General features: G+C 46.8%; 1 protein-coding gene across 1 annotated transcript in view; it reads right to left on the reverse strand.

Moving 5' to 3' along the window:
* The window catches only part of AMOT (angiomotin), a 33,524-nt gene extending 12,886 nt beyond the window's left edge, over nucleotides 1–20,638 (reverse strand). The window contains exons 1-6 of the mRNA XM_075259432.1: nucleotides 20,578–20,638; nucleotides 12,417–12,524; nucleotides 10,392–11,250; nucleotides 5,676–6,138; nucleotides 5,311–5,455; nucleotides 3,211–3,303 (exon numbers count right to left, since the gene is read on the reverse strand). Coding sequence (XP_075115533.1) covers nucleotides 3,211–3,303; nucleotides 5,311–5,455; nucleotides 5,676–6,138; nucleotides 10,392–11,212 — 1,522 coding nt within the window. The 5' untranslated portion in view covers nucleotides 11,213–11,250; nucleotides 12,417–12,524; nucleotides 20,578–20,638. The remainder of the gene's footprint in view (nucleotides 1–3,210; nucleotides 3,304–5,310; nucleotides 5,456–5,675; nucleotides 6,139–10,391; nucleotides 11,251–12,416; nucleotides 12,525–20,577) is intronic.
* Between the last annotated feature and the right edge of the window lie 492 nt (nucleotides 20,639–21,130).

Raw genomic sequence — 21,130 nt, forward strand, 5'->3', positions numbered from 1 at the left:
TTTGGTAAGAAGAGTCCCTGCAGCCATAACCACCCAGTCAGTCGCTGACCGACCAGTAATGCAGCATTCCTGAGACAGGGCCGTGGGAGGAAGGTGAATCAGGGCAAAGGTTTACACGTGAACACGACTGAAGCAAAGCCTGCCGCTTGTAAGGAGCTCTACCAGACGCTTTCATCTCCGGGCATCTACTGAAAGTGGAACATGGAGACAACTAATTGTGGTCTTTACCGGCTTAGGAGAGCGGCGGTGGGAAACCTGGGCGAGAATCCCCTCCGCCTGCCACGGAGAGCTTACAGGCCAAGAGAAGGAAAAACTTGGGTTGGGTTTGTTAAATGGTTGTCAGCTTATCTTTAGATGTGGCTTATCCCAATCCTGACAAAACGCGAGGTTATGTTAGATTGAAGGATGGTTGTGCCGAAATGGTTGACTTTCTTCTGCCATCTTCCCACCCGGCCATGATTATTTAGTTCTGGCACATGGAGAGGACAGACCCATAAGATCTTTCTATGGATCTGAATACACAGACTACTTAGGTCTTACATTTGTTCTTCAAGGATGTTCTGCAGTTTCTACAGCTGAGGTTTTAATTGCTATAATTGAGGCTAGTTGGATAATGACGGCCGCTCTAGTGAAAGTGGAATAACCGGGAGCAGGAGTGACGGGCGTCTTGTATGGCCGGGTCACATTAGAGGTCGCTGTCCAGTAGATGAGAGAACAATCTGCAGCGCTACCTCTGACCCAGTCCTATAGCCACATCCCAGGCTGTCGGCCATTTCACACAAGCGAGACACACCTTGTAATGGAAAACTGAACCAAGAATCCTGGCAATGTGTGTTTGAAGGGGGGTGATTGATGAAGACATATGTATAGGGGTCGATAACTGCAGAGACCATATATATGTAGTAGTAAAGGGCATTAAGTAAGTTGTCCAAGATGAGGAGATGCAGTTGGATAGGACACCAATATCAGATCCGTGGGACCCATTCAAGTGACTGTGAGCTTAATGGTAATACTGCAGCATGGCCACAGGTACTTGGGGGTGTCAGACCTCTACAGACGCAATCCTGAGGTCAGGTCATCAATATCTGATGTTAGGCCATTAAAGATTAAAGGGATTCTATCATTAAAATCACATTTTTTCTCAAATCACACTTCGGAATATCCTTAAGAAAGTCTATTCTTCTCCTACCTTTAGATCTCTTCTCCGCGCCGCTGTTCAGTAGAAATCCCGGATTACGTCTGTATGCAAATGAGTTCTCTCGCAGCACTGGGGGTGGTCCCCAGCACTCAAACAGCACTGAGGGCGTCCCCAATGCTACGAGAGAACTCTCCAGCGCCGCCTCCATCTTCTTCAAGAACGCCCTCTCCCTGTGTCTTCTTTCAGAGCTGAGTTCAAACTTCTAGACCTTGGGCAGAGCTGACTGCACATGCCTGCTGGCCACAAGAAAATGGCCGCTTACACAGCTTACTGTGGCGCTTACACAGCAAGCTGGTGTAAGCAGCCACTTTCTTGTGGCCTGTGGGTATGCGCAGTCAGCTCTGCCCAAGGCCTAGAAGTTTCAACCCAGCTCCGGAAGCAGAGAGGCCGTTCCTGAAGAAGATGGAGGCAACGCTGGAGAGTTCTCTTACAACATTGGGGACGCCCGAAAACCGGGATTTCTACCGGATGGCGGCGTGGAAAAGAATAGCCTTTCTTAAGGCTATTCCTACGTGTGATCGAGAAAATATGTGATTTTAATGATAGAATCCCTTTCTATATTGTGCATTCACAAGTAATATGTGGCTGGTTCGGGGTCTGAGGACAGCAGCGGCTCCCTACAGGTCTACCATCATCGTCCCTCCATGTCCGAGCACTCAAAGACAAACCCATATCCCAGGTACTGACTAAAGGCGACTCCCATAGAGAACTCGGCCGGGCCGCTTCACTCCCACAGAAAATACGTAAACACCTCTAATTTCCTCAAACAATTAGCCGTCCTTTAAAACCAGATCGTCGGCTTTACTGGAGCTGGAAATTCTTTTAATTTCTCACAAGCTTGGAGACGTACAAGGAACCGCATAAGATCAGCCCTCCTTCCAAAGGGTGGGAAAAGGGAGATGAAAGCCTCCAACATCAAACATGCGGGATCCAGATGAAGCAAAGAAGCAAAAAAACACCAATCAAACCGCACATTCAGACATCAATACGAGGAATCCACACAGCCTTTGTTTCTACAAATTATTAAACACAATGCCATTTAACCCAACACTCTCCAAGGCAGCGCCCCTCCCCCGACCGCTCATTATCTACGCTTTTCATTTTACTTGTTTAAGGGAAGGGATCACTTTTCACCGACACCTCTCAGGACTATGGCGGCTTACTCCTTACATCTTCCTTCACGTTACTTGGGGGCACGAGCCCATGAATATGTGTGTGTAGGGTGAAGGTGGCGCCATAGGGCTTTTCCTAAACTTCCCAAAGTGAAAGGAGCCCTTACCATCAATCAGACTGACCTGCAACGGTGCCCTTACCTAAACAGCTTGTCACAGGCAGAAGAGGAAGCTTTCCTTCTGTAAATACCCAATATTCATTACACAAAGGGAGTTGTTACCACCACTTTCTACCCAGAAACATTTAAAGGGGTTATTTGGGACTTACACAGGATGACACATCCACATTTGGGGGTGCAACACCCCAGGACCCCCGCCAATGAGCGGATAGAAGAGGCAGCAGCATTCATGTGAGTGCTGCAGAGTCTTCATTGAATACCAAGTACAGCTCTGTATATATTGTAGGGGATGGACTTAGTACTGTAGCTCAGTCCCATTCACTTGAATGGGACTGAACCACGGTTGCACCATGTGACTGATGAATAGGACATCAGCAGCACAGGGAAGAAGCTACAGCATTCGTGGTCACCTAAGGCCCTTCAATTATCAGACCCCCATACTGATGACCCCTTTAAGAAGAACAAGATGATCGGAGAGGATCCAACTGCTCAGCCGCTCCGCTGATCAGGAGATCGGCGCGGTGCTCAGGCAGCACACAAACAACTTCATTCATTACAATGAGAGCACCTGAGATCGCCAAAGTCCTCTGATCGATGGGGGTTTGAGCAGTCGGACCCCCACTGGTCTAAGTTATGGATAGGGGCTAACTTGCTTTTGAGGGAAACCCAACACCCCAAATACAACACGGACACCAAATACTGCCCCGGGCAGAGAACTCACTTTGTGCAAGTAGTTGGGATATGGTCTTCCTGTTGTCCTCCGATCCTTCAATCTCCTTTGCTGCAAGTTGCTTATTTGCAGTTTCCATTCGTTCTTAAAAAACAGAAGAATAAAAACTCATCATGGACAGGCTGTATAGAATCTATACATTGCACACATATATATTGTAACGGCTGACATTGCTATTAAGAGAACAGCGTAGACAAATCGGGGGGTGATGGTCATGGCCATGGCTGATAAGCTCATGCTTTTATGACGCCAATGCTTGCAAGTGTCCAGGATTCAGGCCCTTCCTGTGCAAGACCCCAGTTTTTTGGGTGACCGTTCTAGTGGGGGAGCGTGTGGTGGGCGCTCGGTGCAAAGTGTGAATGTCTAGGCCACGTACCTTGCAGGTATGCCTACACCGCCCACCCAATCCTTTATAACTGAGAATTTTGTCATATGTCATAAAAGACATGTGCACCCTGATGTCACCGATATAGCATGCACGCAAATAAAAGCATTTCAAGGCTAAAGAACATCCTTCCAGGAGACAAAGAGGTTGGCTCTGCGCTTTCAGAAGATCAATGATCTGCGGGTATTACGCGGCAAGCTTTACAAGACTCAGTGAATAGGATACACAGATTAAAAGGAGATGACACCTCATTTCTGAAGGAGTAACAAGCTAATGATCATAATGCACAAAAAATGTCAGGCTGAAGGACGGGCCTCTAATACAAGAAACACCCAAACAATCTGAAGAGAATGCCTACACTACGGAGTCATAGGGACGTCACTTCCGAAAAGCAAATCATTCAATTCCCAGCGTTCCCACGGCCCAGCTATGGGTGCAGACGATCTGCAGAGATAAACTGGAAGCGCAGGCTCTTTCATAGATCAGATTTCAGAGGTGCTTGGCAGGACAATGGAGGTTTGTTGGATTTGTGGCTGTGTGAATTTTATAGGTGGAGCCTATACAGAAGGATCAATATGTGACAAATACTAAAGGAACGTACGTGGCCATTATAGGCACAGCCATGTTTGGAGTTAGATTGCAAAGAAATGGATCCAAATGGAGGAGGTGTCCTGTTCTACAGAAGATGGAGAAGGCATTCCTAAAGAGGATGGCCAGGGGACTGCGAGCCCCCATATAAATCAGGTATTCGGGGTCTCTTCTCGCACCCATTATACACAGCACGGAGACAGAAGCAGTGGATTCCGGTCCCTATATTGTAGCTGGGCACGGTCACCGCAGATCAGCTTCCACTGACTTCAACAAGAGCTCAGTCACTATACAGGGATCGGAGCTAACCCCTTCTGGCTCTGTGCGCTGTATAGTTCAGGCATCCAAAGATGCCCCAATCAGCTTGGCGGTTTCGATCGAAATCTTGCGCATGCGCAGTAGCGCTCCCTCCGGACCGCTACTGCACACATTCCTGCGCCATTTTTGTGTAGAGAACTGCTCCGTTCCCCTGAGAACTACATGAACGTGCTGGGCGTGCGCAGTATGGTCGCGATGTTCTCTATAGGAAAATAGCGCTTTAGTGTGCGCAAGCGCGAAATTTCAACTGAAACCGCCGGGCTGGAGGAGGTGAATCTGAAGGAGGAGGAAGTCAAAGAAGAGAGGAGGGCATGAACAAGCTATGACGCAGGGGGTGCATGGAACACGGTAGGGTTAAAAACAATTATTCATGCATATGTGGGGCTCTATCAGCATGATTTTGCTGATAGAGCCCCTTTAACTAAAAACCAGAAAATCTAATGACAGAGCCCCTTTAAGCTCTTCTGTATCTTCCTTATGCTAAATCCACTCGTTGCTGCATTTTGTTTTCCCACCAGCCAGGAGAGGATTTAGGAGAAGGGACTTTATATTCCCCGTTCCTTTTGAAGCCACTCTTGGCATTGGCTCAAAAAAATGCAGCAAAATCTGCAAAAAAAAAAAAGCCAAAACCCCAGAGCTTTTCTGCAATGTGTGGGCTCAGCCTTTAGTAGCGAGACAATACAGTGCACCAATCTGAGCGAACACAAGCCTCTGAATCTCAGGCTGCAGCTTGCTATGTTGTGCAAAAGGAAAAATAATCCGACTTTAGAATATTTTCCAATTTTTTTGCTATAAAATACCTCTGAGATCTCTGTTAAAGTCGTGAATCCTTCGAATCTCGCCCTCTAGTTTCGTTCTCATCGCTTTCTCCAAAGTCTCTCTCTTGGATGAAGATTTTACAAGGTTTTCATAGGCTTCGGAGACTCTCTGGATTTCCATCTCCATCTAAAAATGTGCCAAGAGAACGTCATGAGGAGCAAGGCCAACGATACACTCCCTATGTAATGACACGCTGCACCTGTTTCCTCCCTTCCCAAAAATGGAGAGCTCAAAGCTTTAATGATATAAAAGAAAAGAAGCATCTGCTCAATACCCGGGTACACTAAGACGAGGACAAGAGGGGACAGAACAAGGGACCCATCATCACAATATTAAAGACAATTACTTTCTGAAATCTCGCCACTTTGTCGTAACATCCTTCCAGCTCCTGGCGTAGAGAGCGGTTCTCTTCAGACAGAACGGCGACCATCTGCTGTGCCCGGGAAACAATGGCAAATGGGTCGCCCTGCAATTGGGAATACGGGGAGGGTAACGGAGGAGGTCTCATAGGGTCCATCGGGGGAAACTGCTGCTGTTGTTGTTGTTGCTGCTGCTGCTGGCCAAGGTAGGTCTGAGACATCCGATAAAAATCTCCATGGTGAAATTGACTGGATATTTGATGAGGTCGAGGTGTCCCAGAGAAGAATTCGCCATGGCTCGGGGAGGGAAGCTGTTGTTGAGATGGTGACATGGCTGATGGCGGAGGGGACTGGATAAGGCTCATAGATCCCAAGGAGGTAAGAGAAGAGGTGGGACTGTGGTAGTGCGGGGACCTCTGCTGAAGGTGTTGCTGCACATCCTGATTTTGCCTGTGGATGTAAAAAAATATATATATTAAAATACTAAAATAACCCCTTTAAGTGGGGTGCGTCCATAAGGACATCAAAGAGCCCCCTACTCTAGACCCTCCTCTAGTAGCGAGAACAGAGAGAGAGTCAATTCCTTATTGGCAGACACGAGCCATCTTTGTATTACTGTACATACACAACCTCCGCTCCAGGGAAAATCTGATTTTTGTAGAAGGTACCAAGAGCGGGACCCAATACCCCAAGTGATATCCTAAGCAGTTGGATTTTAAAGGAATCCTATCATTGGATCCCCTTTTTTCTGACTAACACATAGGAATAGCCTTAAGAAAGACTATTAATCTCCTAGATGTCTTCTTTGGTAGAAATCTGGGTTTTCTTCAGTATACAAATGAGTTCCATGGCAGCACTGGGGGTGTCTCCAATGCTGCGAGAGAAATCTCCAGCACCGCCTCCATCTTCTTTTGGAACGCCCTCTCCCTGTGTCTTCTTCCGTCCTCGGTTTCGACTTCTAGGCCACAAGAAAAGGGCCGCTTACACAGCTTACAACGTAAGTGGCCATTTTCTTGTGGCCCGGGCATGCGCAGCCGGCTCTGCCCGAGACCTAGAAGATTGAAACCGAGGACAGAAGACGACGCAGGGAGAGGGCGTTCTAGATGAAGATGGAGGCGTCACTGGAGATTTCTCTCGCAGCATTGGGGACTCCCCCAGTGCTGTTTGAGCACTGAGTACCGCCCCCAGTGCTGTTTGAGCGCTGAGTACCGCCCCCAGTGCTGCAAGAGAACACATTTGCATTCCGAAGAAAACCTGGATTTCTACCGAACAATGGGGCGGAGAAGACATTTAAAGATAGGAAGAGAATAGACTTTCTTAAGGCTATTCCTACGTGTTATCGAGAAAAAAAAAAAAAGGGAATCCAATGATAGGATCACATTAAAGGTACAGATCTGTAAAATGAAAATATACTCCCTGACTGACAACAATGAAGCATAAAGAGTCCATAATACAGACTTGTGCGAGGTTCTCACTAGCTCTGGCTCTCTGCTGTCCTGGACCATCATGGGACCTGAACAACGGAGAGTCGGACGACTAAAACAAGGGGTTACACATGAGGGAAGACAGACTATACTGGGATCTGTTGGGTGTCCATTGGTTTTGAAGTGAAACCGTACAGGACTCTTTCCGCTGGACTCTGCAATGTGCAAATGTGAACAAAGCCTTATCAGAAATACAGATGTAGTGGATGGAGCAATGGGACTTTCAGACAGGAATACTCAGCGTGGCACCAAAGATGGATGACCATGCTCTACAGACCTCTGCCATAGGGTCACCCAATGCTGCCTATGGAAACGCACATGTAGCATTGCATGTACAACGACAGCTATTTCTTCCGGCAATTGGATGCAACACAAAAGGGACGGTTTCGATAAGATAACCCCTTTTCAGATTAAACCAGCCCAAGGCCTCTGGTGCACCAATGGCCTCATTTACATACAGTTTTTCTTCTATAAAAGTGACCTACATACAGTGGCCTAACTAGGAATGGCAGGTCCCCATGGCGAGCTTTAGACATGGGTGCAGGTCCTGGTCATGTGATGTCAGGGACGTCACTGAAGTAGGCCTGAAGCCTGCCTGGATCCCGGCGAGGTAAGTAACAGTGTTTGTTATGTTCCCTTACCTTTCCCAGGCCTCCGATCATTATACTCAGGGGTCTAAAGTATAATAATAGCGCTTGTGGGGCCCGCGGCGTCACTTACCAATCCCGGCTACCCCGGTATTTACGCCCCTGCCTACCTAACAAGAGGTATATTGTTTATTGCTGCAATGACAGATGAATATGCTTGGGAATACAAGAATCAGCGCTCAGCGGTGCAAATCATAAATCATATTCACACAGGAAAACTGCAAACGATGTATATATGACTATATAGTACAGAGCGTATTCACAATTCCCACTGGGTACAAATAACATAAAACGCACAGCAGGAGACTAAAGAAAATACATTGTGCACATTGCAGACACAACACCGACCAGACCACAACACTCCAATACACTAACACAAAGACATAGAGAATATACACAGACCTAATGAAACTTCTAGAAAAGTAGTAATGTAGTAACGTACATGAAAAGCAGGCACAGAGCCCAAGGCTAATGAGATCCCCGGCCTTCTCCGGATTATTCGCCGGGCGCTCCCTTCGTCATCCTCTAGAAGCACCAAGTCATTTTTCAGCACCAAATCCCCAAGTGCTTCCCATGTCCCGGGTAATGGAGCGCCGAGGCAAAGGTTTCAGACAGGAGGTAAATTGGCTTTTTAATGCAAAGCCTTATGAAGACACTCGAGTACTGGGATCTCTGCGAGAAGTAAATTGGAAATCCTGAAGGCAGGACGGACGCCTTGTGATGTTGTGTGTGACTGAAGCTGTTGGGACCAGTCAGGATCGTAGCGTCTGCCCACATCCAGAAGGTGGATCTATAGACGTGTGTCATTAATAGGAATGTAGGTCACATCCCTCACACGGCCGATTCACAGGTGTAATTTATCAGCCATCAAGAATGTACACGACTGGTTTCCCTACTTCATTTCACTAGCGCCTTCTTCTGCACTAATTCAGACACGTACTTATTAAAAGATTAAACGCTGTGCGATCTCTCTCAATGGCTATGGCAACATGGAGTCACATCTGACCAGCAGAACTGTCAGCATATGTACAGAATACAATCACCACAATCAGATTGGGATTGCACAGCAAACATGGCAGAGGATGCGGATCTGATTCCCATGCAGAAAACTTATCCAATACAACAGTGCAAAATCTGCTCCTCAAACTCACCAAGTCTACACCTGCCCAAAAGGAAAGGCCACCATTGCCATCCTTCCAAAATAAAATAGAAAAGAAGCAATTCTGCTTTCACTCATTTATTAAAAACATACTAGATATTATTTAAGGTCAGGCCATTGCAGACTTAAAGGGATCCTATCACTGGATACCCCTTTGTTTCTGACTAACACGTAGGAATAGCCTTAAGGAAGGCTATTCTTCTCCTACCTTTAGATGTCTTCTCCGTGCCACCGTTCGGTAGAAATCCCGGTTTTCTTCGGTATGCAAATGAGTTCTCTTGCAGCACTGGAGGCGGGCCCTAGCGCTCAAACAGCACTGGAGGCTTCCCCAATGCTGCGAGAGAACTCTCCAGCGCCGCCTCCATCTTCTTTTGTAACGGCCTCTCCCTGCGTCTTCTTCCGTCCTGGGTTTAAATTTTTAGGCCTTGGGCAGAGCCAAGTGTGCATGCCCGGACCACAAGAAAATGGCCGCTTACACCAGCCATTTTCTTGTGGACCGGGCATGCACAGTCGGCTCTGCCCAAGGCCTAGAAGATTGAAAGCCAGGACGGAAGAAGATGCAGAGAGAGGCCGTTCCAGAAGAAGATGGAGAGTTCTCTCACAGCATTGGGGACGCCCCCAGTGCTGCGAGAAAACTCATTTGCAAACCGAAGAAAACCGGGATTTCTACCAATCAGTGGTGCGGAGACAACTAAAGGTAGGAGAAGAATAGACTTTCTTAAGGCTATTCCTACGTGTTAGTCAGAAAAAAAGGGAATCCATTGATAGGATCCCTTTGTAGACCCTGTGCAGTCTTATTTTGCAGTCACACTACCTTCAGGAGGTCTTCCACTTATTGCTTACATATGGCAGGTTAACCATAAGTAGAGGACAGACAGAAGGAGCATCACTACAGCCTGAAACAATACATGACATTTTTAATCAACACTACTTAGGAATTCCCAAGGTGACCTTAAAGGCCGTGTTCACAGATTTCACCCCCAAATCCATAATACATTACCCCCAGAATCCGCCTCCCATTGTTTTCAATGGGGGACAGAGATCGCCGCAGGACGTGGAAAAAAGAAGCGTCCTGCTCGATCTTGCTGCGGATCCGGGACTCCCTCCTGGTTAGGCCCATTCATCCAGGTCTACACAGGAGCGGGATGCCACGACAGAATGCTGATGCACTGCATCGGCGTCCCATGGTGGCCAGACCGCGACAAAAATGAAGAGGAATATGTGAACATACCCAAAGGGTTATTCCTATCTCAGCAAGACATTGCCAAGACGTGAATCCCACTGTAAGGTCGGACCTTATCGCAGTATTCAGTGGAGATCACAATGTAGATTTCCATTGTTCTGCTGAAACATTGCTCAGGACATACATTGCAGGCAGTACGTCACACTACATAGAAGTATACAGAGACGTACCTGGATGAGCCGTATTCTGGAGGTGGCTGATAACGGACCATTGGACCATCTGAACGACTGCCTCTAGGATCCCCGTAGTGATGTCCCATGTCCTTCGCTTTTCCTTGAGTTGGCAGAGTGGAAATATTTTTGAAGGGGTAGTCCGGAGGCGGCCCCCTGTGCTCCATCTTTTGCCCACCACTCTGTGATGGATTCTTGTATACTTCATTTGACCCAGAGGTTTTATAGAAGTCTCCCGGCTGTGGGGACAGAGGGGCGCTGGTAACAGGGGCATGGGCCTTCACCCCACTAGTAGCCAGTGACAGCTGCATAAGGCGTTCACTAAGGGAGCGTACATGGCCCTGCTTTAGGTCCTTGAGGCCGTCATCCTGATGAACTTTCCCTGTGTTAACCCTCTGAACCGTGGGGCGACCCTCTGTCCTCATTTTCTGATTGGTCACACCAGTTACATAGAAAGCAGCTCCAACACTAGTATGAGGTTGTCCCCGGAAATACTGAGACTGAACTTTGGCCTCTTCGTACGTCGGGAGCTCTTCACTGTTCTGGGCTCTCAGCGGTATCTGTTTCTCCATCATATTCTCCACTTGGATCTCCTGCCCTTGTGGCTCCTGGCGGGCAGCATGTGGAACTAACTGGGGGTCTTGAGGATTCAGTCCCTCGTTCTGAGATAGCTGCCCACCGCCATAGGAGGGCACATTCCCAGTCGCTTGTTGATGCAAGGCCAGCAGGTTACGGTTGTCATTAGGATTTCCGTACCGGAGCTGCTCCTGCAGCAGTCTCTGCAACACTGTGGTGGCTGCTTGCTCTTCTGAAGTCCTCATCTCCAACAGTGTCGCCTCAAAACTGGAATCCGAGTGACCTGCAACAGCAGCAATTAGGCATTAACTTTGTGAACCAGAGCATAGGAAGCGATTTTAAAGTTTAACCCGACCGAGCCCAAAATTGGCATTATAGCAATGTGACAATCGTGTGCCGGGTCAGAGATGGGATCACCTACCGAGCCATGCACACTAAGAAATCTGTTGCAAAAGCCACCGTTTTAACAACTTTTAAAGAGGAGCAGACACCAGTTTTCCCAATACACACATTACCTGAAATGAACATGCCCATGAGGACACTTCATTCGAAATGAGAGATCAAACTCCCTTGTTGTCCTGATCGGTGGGTGCCTTGGTGGTCGGACCCCAAGTAATCTGCAACTTATCCTCTATATCATAAGTCTGCAACCTCCGGCACTCCAGCAGCTTCCTGCTCAACTGTTCTTGCAATTTCTATTGAAGTGAATGGAGCATGCTGGGGGCTTGCAATTTCACAACCGCTTTAGTGCTGACGGTTGCTGACCCCTACCCTATAGTATGGATAGGAGATAACTCTCCAGTGCTGCCTCCATCTTCCTCAGGAACGGCCTCTCTTTGAGTCTTCTTCCGGCAATGGCTGCAAACTTCTAGGCCTCGGGCAGCCAACTGTGCATGCCCGCCAGCCACAAGAAAATGGCTGCTTACAATACTGTGTAAGCGGCCATTTTCTTGTGGCCGGAGGGCATGCGTAGTCGGCTTTGCCCTAGGCCTAGACGTTTGAAGCCAACCCCCAGAAGAAGACCCATTCCTGAAGAAGATGGAGGCGGCGCTGGAAAGTTCACTCGCAGCATTGGGGACGCCCCCCTTGCTGTTTGAGCGCTGGGGCCCGCCCCCAGTGCTGCAAAAGAACTCATTTGCATACCTACGAAAACCAGGATTTCTACGGAACTGTGGCGCGAAGAAGACATCTAAAGGTAGGAGAAGAATAGCCTTTCTTAAGGCTATTCCTACATGGTAGAGACAAAAAAAATTGAGTTTTACTGATAGGATCCCTTTAAGATGGGAATGAATCTCCCTTTAATAATATACACAATAATATACACAACATGCAATGTGATATCCGGTGACAAATCCATTTTAACTCACTTATGTAATTAGGTTTTCAGAAGAATACGTTACAAACGGCCATTCTAAGTCCAAGAAGACCATAATTTAGTAGAAATGTTACCTATTTCTGTCTGGTGAGAGTCGCTGCCCACCAACACTGCGCTGTTTTCCTGCTCATGAGGAGGTCTATGAACGTAGGAGGAATGTTCTCTCTGCCGCCGTCTTCAGTCTGAAAACACATTTAAAATGTATATTAGACAGGTACGGAGAGCCAAAAATGGAAAACTGGAGCTGTGAAGCCCGTGGGTTTAGTAAAATAGCAGAAAGAGTCTACAGACCTAAAGGAATCATCTAGATTTTGAATAAATTAAGGATATCTAGTTCGGCCCGGTTCCACTCCGTTCCTGCAAGCAGCACTTTTCGTGCGGAAACCACACGGACCCCGTTATAGTCTATGGGGTCCGCGGGTTCCTTTAGGTAACTGCTTCTTTATACAGATTAGGATTCCTTTCAGGGGGTCCCCAAGTGGATTTCCCGAACGGAAACCCATGCGCAGATGTAAACCCGGCCTTAGAGGTGACCCAACAGTGCATGGGATGTCTTATGTTCTCCCCCACTAATCCTTCAGCAGCTTGCAATGTCAGTATAGTGAGCCTATATACGGGCTAAGGGGTCTGCAAAAATAATGTCAAGGGAATAGGAAATGTATCCAGTCCTCCTATTGTGGTGCAACTGGAATTGCCTTTTAATCTATTGCACACCTTCATAAAATGCAATGCTAAAAATTTGCAAAAGATGAACATACAACACCAAAATAATTTCATCATCCAAACAATAGCAGCAATTCCAGAGAGTAAAACACAAGCAGACACCTAAACAACTGTAACGCCATAAAGGTGCAGGGCGGATCATAAAACTCCTACAATAGCAAACACCCAGTCCACATTCTTTGTAGATGACAAGCGAGGTAAGGGAAAAAAAGACAGCAAAACCTACAAGTAGGTGCCACGGCCTATGCAAGCTATTGCACATGTCCCGTAAGACATGCTAACCCGAACACTTTAAGGGTACATGCATCAGGATTACATGCAGATTTTCTGCACGGATTGCAAGGTGAATAATCACAGCATGAAAATCCGCACCAAAATCCGCAATCTATTATGATCCTAAAGAAATGATGAATGGATATTAATCCTGCAATCAGGATTCAGGAATTTTAATGTATTGGATAAGGATTTTCTTTCAAGTCAGACCGAATGGATTTTGCTCATCATGAACACGTCCTGACACTATAATCTACAAACTGGAGCATTTCAAAGCAACACTTGGCGATTCCCTTGACTCTGATGGCACCAGAATATAGCAAAGAGCCCATCAGGGTTAACCTCTCACCTCCCGCCTCCCAAGACGTCCTACATTGTTTAAGACCACGTGACCTTAACTTACATTGTAACCTAAACACAATAAATTAGATACTCACAAAGTGACAAGATGGCTCTGGCTTAGATAAGCGCCGCTCTATGGTGGTATTTTCCACTTTCGCGTGTATTACGAGCCATGTGCACATAGGTCTCAGGTCTGGTCCCAAGAGAGGACATAATGTATATTGCATTATGCTGAGACTCCGTGTCTGCCTGAAGCCCTTCATTAAATGTAATATAATACCGCAATTGGTATTTTCATCTGTCATTCATATCCCCCCCCCCCCCCCAGACGATTTGCAACCAAACAACCGGCACCAGAATGGTTAAAGCGACCTTCCGATGCATATGCATAACGCATAGCTCAAATACCTGGCCCCCTCTTTGTAAGGTGGCGTACTTGTAGTGAATTAGCCACCGCCAATGTATAATAGCACCAAATCTGATCCACCTGGTGTACTAAAAATACTTGCAAAATATCAAATCACGCTACAGGGTTGCACCCTTTGCTAAGACTGAATACAACCGGGGCTGTGGCGTCCGCCGGCCAAGACTCCGAGGCCTCTATGTTATAGACTTTTGGGTACGGTCACACCGTGTGGTTATAATGCAGTCGTGACATCATGGTCGGGTTATGACCACACCACAGGATTGCACCATTAGTTTCCAAGATTTGTCAAGCTAGTGGTGTGAATAAGGATCAAACCTCAGCAGAAGGGACATCTAATGATCTCCTCAAGGACGAGCCAGCAATGATGAAGCGCTTCCTCCAGTTCTACCAGTGATATCATTTTCCCGTGCAGGTCCCGGCCTGCAGACTTGTACTGGATATAGGCAGCTCTGGCACCTGCTAGGGAGTAATTAATGCACCCGTACCTAACGAAAAAATGTAGGGTGGTGCAACCTACCCCGAGCCTACCAGGAGAGATAACATTACTTCCTCATCCCAAAGGTTACAGTGAGGCAATCCCTAATACGTATCATACTGAAGATACAGGGAGTATGTGTAATACTGAAATATATCCGAGCTCGTATACCGTCACTACAACGTGCCTGTATATACAAGATACTCTGCAGTAAATGGGAGATTAAGCCGCAGGAAATCAAACTGGATTGTGAACTTCCTTCCAGATCTGGCCCTTTGTAAGGACTAATAGCGGCCATTAACTCCTTATTACAGGGCTCGGTTTCATCCGTCCTACCTGTAATACAGCTTTACATTCCCACACACTGCCTGCATGTTACATATACCGTACTTATAGTCACTATAGGGTTAGTGCTGAAGGTTGGATTAAAGAACCATCATGGATTACATTTCATTGTATAATGGATGGAGCCAGCTTTGTGGATTTAGGATCTTTTCCCTTCTTAGGCCCGGTTCACATCTGTGCATGGGTTTCCGTTCGGGGGGTTCGCTCAGGGACCTCGAACTTGAGGCTGAAGACCCCGACTGCCGGAGGCTTATATCTATATAATATATACAGGATTATATATATTATATACAGAAACCCTGGACACGACTATTGCTGTGAAACTACAACTCTCAGCAGGCGCCATTCGCTGCTGTGTGCACTGATGTAGATCATTGGTAATATTGGACCCAAAGAGTTACCAAGCAAGAGGAGGACCCCCGCTGGGACTGCTCGGCGTGCCGCCATAGGGCCCCAATACAAGCGGACGACCCAGAGAAGGACCATATAAAAGGACTCGGCTGCAGGTTACAGACCCTTGTCCAGCATAATGGTTTTCACACCCCAGCATGCTCTAGATCAGGGGTAGGGAACGTACGGCTCTCCAGCTGTTGCAAAACTACAACTCCCAGCATGCATACTGGCTCTGCTGTTCTTGGAACTCCAATGGAAGTGAATGGAGCATGCTGGGAGTTGTAGTTTCACAGCAGCTGGAGAGCCAAAGATTCCCTACCCCTGTTCTAGATGTTCGTTTCCAGCATAGCAGAGCTCAATCAGCGCTGACAATGTGACGGATGTGTGTCACACGTAACGAGTGCTTTGCTTCATTACCATGTGTCACTCCGAGTGATTCAGCTCCTGTGACTGTACCAGGAGTGTAGCTTTCACTTACCGCCACGTGACCGGACCTGAACAAGTTCCCATCGAGTAGAAGCAATAATTACAAAGCCCACATCAATACCCATAATTCATTGCAAGAAGGATCCCCATAGCTGAGGCCCTTAGAAATAAAGAGAATTTCACCCAAACATAAAAAATGCAGCAACTAGAAATACAGGACCTAGTGTTGCCCCAATAAAAAATAAAAAAAGTGAATGTAAATTGTTAAAATAAAATTTGCAAATCAAAACCGGTAGAGAGAGTAAGCTGTGCGGTTCAGTAGACGTATTCCAGAGCGGCCCGCATTCTTCTGCAGCGGAGGGTGTGGTGAGAAGCAGGTGTATGGATGGGAGCCAGCCCGGACTATCCATACCACACAGGCTGAGTCACCTGAGCAACAATCCTATACACAGGAGGGAAGAAATCATTAAATGTGTTCCCATCGTTGTAAATGCAGGACACATAGGGAGCATGCACCAGAACGAATGCAAAAGAGCGAGCGGGGTAGTCATTCACGTGGGGGCTTATCCTTAAAGAGGAAAACTAGGACAGCCACAAGATAGGCTATAGCTGTCCAATACGTGGGAGTGGTGGGAAAGCAGGGTGCCGAAGTCTGGTGGCCACTATGACTGGAGAGGAGGCAGAACAGGGGCCCGAGGGCAGACAGATGCAATGTGGTTCCTGGTCGGTGTCCGCTCTGTACACTATATAGATGAAAACTGGTATTTTGCTGACAGGAACATGAATTGGATCATACAAGTGTATTGTTGCTTTGTAATAATAGAAAGGATCTCTCCCGGTCATGTGTATAGCCACGACAAAGCTGAGATAACATTGCTAGCCGCGAGGGCACGCCTTCCTTTCTGACTTTTTTCCTTCACTCTGCAATATCGGTCACGGCCGCGGGCAATTCTATCATTCCCAGGAGTGATAAAACGTCGCCTCCTGTACACCGTAGGGACTGTATGGGGACATTACAGAGGCCCTGCATTGCTGGTCTATGACACCTCAGTATGGTAGGTATGTCTTTCTGTATGACGCAAAGCAAAAAAAACTCAATATACTTCCATAGGAGGCCAAAGCCATACACAGACTCAGTAGGGTCTGATGTAAAATCTATAATGGGGCCCCAACAGATCTCGTGGCATTTAGAATAATGGTATATTTTGTCTGCAATAGAAGGGCCAGGGCCGGATAGCGACTGCTGCTTCTGCCCCCCGTATAGCTGCACCCCTAGCTGCTGTTTTATGACCAATGTGTGGATTTTCAAGTAACTATAGATTATGTGCATGATAGTCCTAGATACACGGTAATAATTTATCCCCATCCACAGAATAAGGCCCGGTTCATATCTGCATTCCAGTTTCCGTTTGGGGACATCCCGAATGGAAACCTAATCCTCATAAAAAAGCGGTTACCTAAGGAAACCCGTGGACCCCATAGATCATAATGGGGTCTGTGTGGTTTCCGCACGAAAAATGCGAAAAGTAATGTTCCGCTTGCAGGACTTTTCTCTCCGCATATTTTAAGCGAATAGGGGAATGGAAAGGCCTGAACGCAAAAGTGAACTGGGCCCAGTCAGATAGCTCAATAGTTGCACAATTTCATTAAACTATGCATATGAGGTTCAGGTGCAATTGGGGCGTGTCAGAGCTTCCAAGGACTCCACCTCTTGGTCTGAATCTCCGCCCTGTACGATGGACCGACAATCTCTTCCTATCCCTGAGCACCACTTGCCAATTGCTGACGCTGGGCACATGCGCCTGATGTTTCCCGGTCGGAGCCCTTGGGTGCTATGACACGCCCCCACTGAACTTGAGCCAAAGTTATGTATCACAAAAAAATAAAAATTCAGTCCTACATTGCTCTGTGACTGTTCTGATATTGAGGTTCCTGGTCAGACGTCACATTGCTCCAGAGTAAACTTAAAGGGATTCTACCACTAAATCGCTGTATTTTCTGCTTTAGACGTCGGAATAGCCTTTAGAAGGTCTATTCGTCTCTTACCTTTAGACATGGTCTCCGCCGCACTGTTCCTTAGAAATACCGTTTTTTTACCGGTATGCTAATGAGTTTATCCGCAGCAATGAGGGCAGGCACCAGCGCTCAAACAGAAATAGGGGCGTCCCCACTGCTGCCCGAGACCTTCTCTCCAGCGACGCCTCCATCTTCAGCTGCATCCTCCCCTTCTCTATCGTCTTCCTTCTTCGTCAGCTCTGACGCCTGCGCAGTCTTGCCTGGCGGCCTCGAAAATATGGCCACCGGCTGGCATGCGCAGTCGGCTCTACTAGTATCTCACTGGCAGAGCCGACTGTGCAGGCGTCAGAGCTGACAAAGCAGGAAGACAACAGAAGGGGAGGATGCAGGTGAAGAAGGAGGTGTCGCTGGAGAGAAGGTCTCGGGCAGCAGTGGGGACGCCCTCATTGCCGTTTGAGCGCTGGGGCCCGCCCCCATTGCTGCAGAGAACTCATTTGCATACCAGTAAAAACCGTCATTTCTAAGGAACAGCGTGGCCGAGATCACATCTAAAGGTAAGAGGCGAATAGACTTTCTAAAGCAGAAAAAACAGCGTTTTAGTGGTAGAATCCCTTTAATGGGGCTTTCTTATAAGATTTCTCAGCTGCCCTATGTACTGGCAGTATAAGGTCCAATACTTCATGCACCCCGCCAGGTTCCAATCTAAAGTTACCTACATATATACACAAGTACATCCCACTAGTATACACCGCTGCAGCCGTCCTGGTGTTTTACTGTGGACAGAAATCTGTTTGCTGCAGATTCCAGAGGGACGGAGAATAATATAAAACCGCGGAATGCAGAACAAAGGCCAAAACTGGGCGGAAATCTGAGTCATTTCAATGCTCTGCATACACTTAACAAGGGGACACGGATCAAAGGACAACTGATACTTCTGATTTACCAAGGCCACAGCAAACCTCCTAGAGGTAAGGCTATTCAGCAAGGAGACAAAAAGCTAGGGCTACCTTTGTGCTCCGAGGAGATGTCAGTTAACCCACCTGCTGCCAGAGCCAAGGAGAAGGATGGAGAGAACGATTCTCAAGTGGCAAGAAAAGAATGTAGCTGGTGCAAGAGATTCTTCAGGAGGCGCTACTATCTACCGAGCGCACGGGAAATCAAGGGATTGAGAAAGAAAGTCAAGTATTACAATACAGGATGAATACGGAGGATGCCGGGCCTTGACTTAGGTTGCAAAAAGAAGTGTTGTATATTGCAATATATAAGATTTTATAAGACAAATATTCCCTTATCAACTGATTTCACACTTTGCAATCCACCAGCAATCTTAAGTAAAACCTGCAATAAATCTAAGAATAATACATGCAGATTTAGCAGTAAGGACAGGTCATCAGTAGTACCATCCGGCACCCACACCGATCAGACGTTCTCAATAGTTGATACACAGAGAATAGAGCAGGAAGCAGGTAGCACCATTCCCTATGTAGTGGTCAGACCAAGTACTGCAGGTCAGCGCCACTCACTTGAAGCAGCAATGACTCCATTCAATCACTATGTGAAAGAGCTGTCTGCTTTGTGTTCTATTCTCCTTGCTGTCTGATGGGGAGATCCGTGCGTCAGACCCCCTCCAATCTGATATTGATGCTTATCCTAGAATATGTCATCAATGTTTTTAGCCTAGAAAACCCCCTTAATACTGAAAACAAATCGCAGACTCAAACTATTCTATCCAACCAGGGCGGGGGAGTCAGTAGGCCGAACCACAGACTTCTTCATTCCTCTACAGACTGACTCAGACTCCTTCACAAAAGTCTAAGGCCTGCGTTTGGGCCATTCTGTTTCCTTACACGCATGAAAAATGTGGAGGGGGCAACATGGTGGCTCAGTGGTTATCAATGCAGCCTTGCAGCGCTGGAGTCCTGGGTTCAAATCCTGCCAAGGACAACATCTGCAAGGAGTTTGTATGTTCTTCCCGTGTTTGCGTGGATTTCCTCCCATACTACAAAGACATACTGATAGGGGAAAATGTACATTGTGATCCCTGTATCATATATCCCTGTATGGGGCTCACAAACTACATTTAAAAAAAAAAAATATATATATATATATATATATATATATATATATATATATATATATATATATATATATTAATAACTGTATAATATAATTACTCATTTTATTTAGAATGGGAGTCAGTAACTTTTTCCCAACTCCGAGCACAGTTGGTCCAAACTCCAGGGCGCCCCATGTAACCCCAGGTAGTGTCTATAATCTATAGTACAGAACTACAGACGTATTATATATATATATATATATATATATATATATATATATATATATACACACACACGCCTTCGCTCTGCCGTGTGCATTCCCCTCATTTTTCTTGTTGTTTTTACGCCGGCCCATAACTTGATTGCTGTTTCCTATCGGATTAAATGCAGATGGATGTTGGAAAAGTAGTGGTTGTGACAGAGAGGGGGGTAAGGCAAGTAGACACACACAGGAATCTACAACCGTACCAGGGAAACGCACCAATACCAAAAAACCTTGCAACTCCATCCCCCACTAGGATGCCTCCCCCTACATAAAGAAGTGATGCTGATGTAACAGGGTTGGAGCCGCTGCCTCCTCGCTGATGAGAATCATGTGAGGCTCCAAAATCCAGTGCAGAACCGCTCTGCAGCCAACGCTCTGCAAGTCATTAGACAGGCTAAGAAATGGAACTCGGTGACCCAAGAAAGAGCAAAGCAATGTAAGAGAAAGCAGTAATAAAGGCGATATCAGACCGCCATACCAAAGTCTTACAAACCCTGCGGACTTTGCCCTGGTAAGCCGAGACTTGGGAGAGGTTCCATATCCTCCGTCTGCTCCGAGCATGTCTGATGTCATTGTGTTCGGCAAGACTTTTCTCTCCAGTGTCCCCCTCCTCCCTTTTATTGACTGGTTGATAAGCAGAGACTATTCATGTCACTACAAACGCTAGGATGTGCGGACAGAGTTTACCTTCATTGTCAGGAGAGTTGTCAAGTTTTGTTGCCTTGAGAAAGGTATAACAAGGAAGCGAGCCTTCTGCATTGTAACCTAATATTAACCATTAAAATCCCCGCTCATACACACAAAACTCTCCAACCGCTTCTACTGTGAAGATATATAGAAGGAGCGAATACAGCAGAGTTACCCGAACATCAAAACTGCTGCAGCCTGATATTACATCACAGAAGACAAGGAAACGCTATGAAAAGTCAATGGAAAAACATTGTTGTCTATTGCGATAAAATATCAAACTGCAGAAGGTTAACCAATTGCAGAAGTTCGGGTTAACTCTGCTACAGGTGTGATATATACAGATTATTACCGCTCTG

This window comes from Leptodactylus fuscus, chromosome 11, assembly GCF_031893055.1.
Source record: "Leptodactylus fuscus isolate aLepFus1 chromosome 11, aLepFus1.hap2, whole genome shotgun sequence".
Lineage (NCBI taxonomy): Eukaryota > Metazoa > Chordata > Amphibia > Anura > Leptodactylidae > Leptodactylus > Leptodactylus fuscus.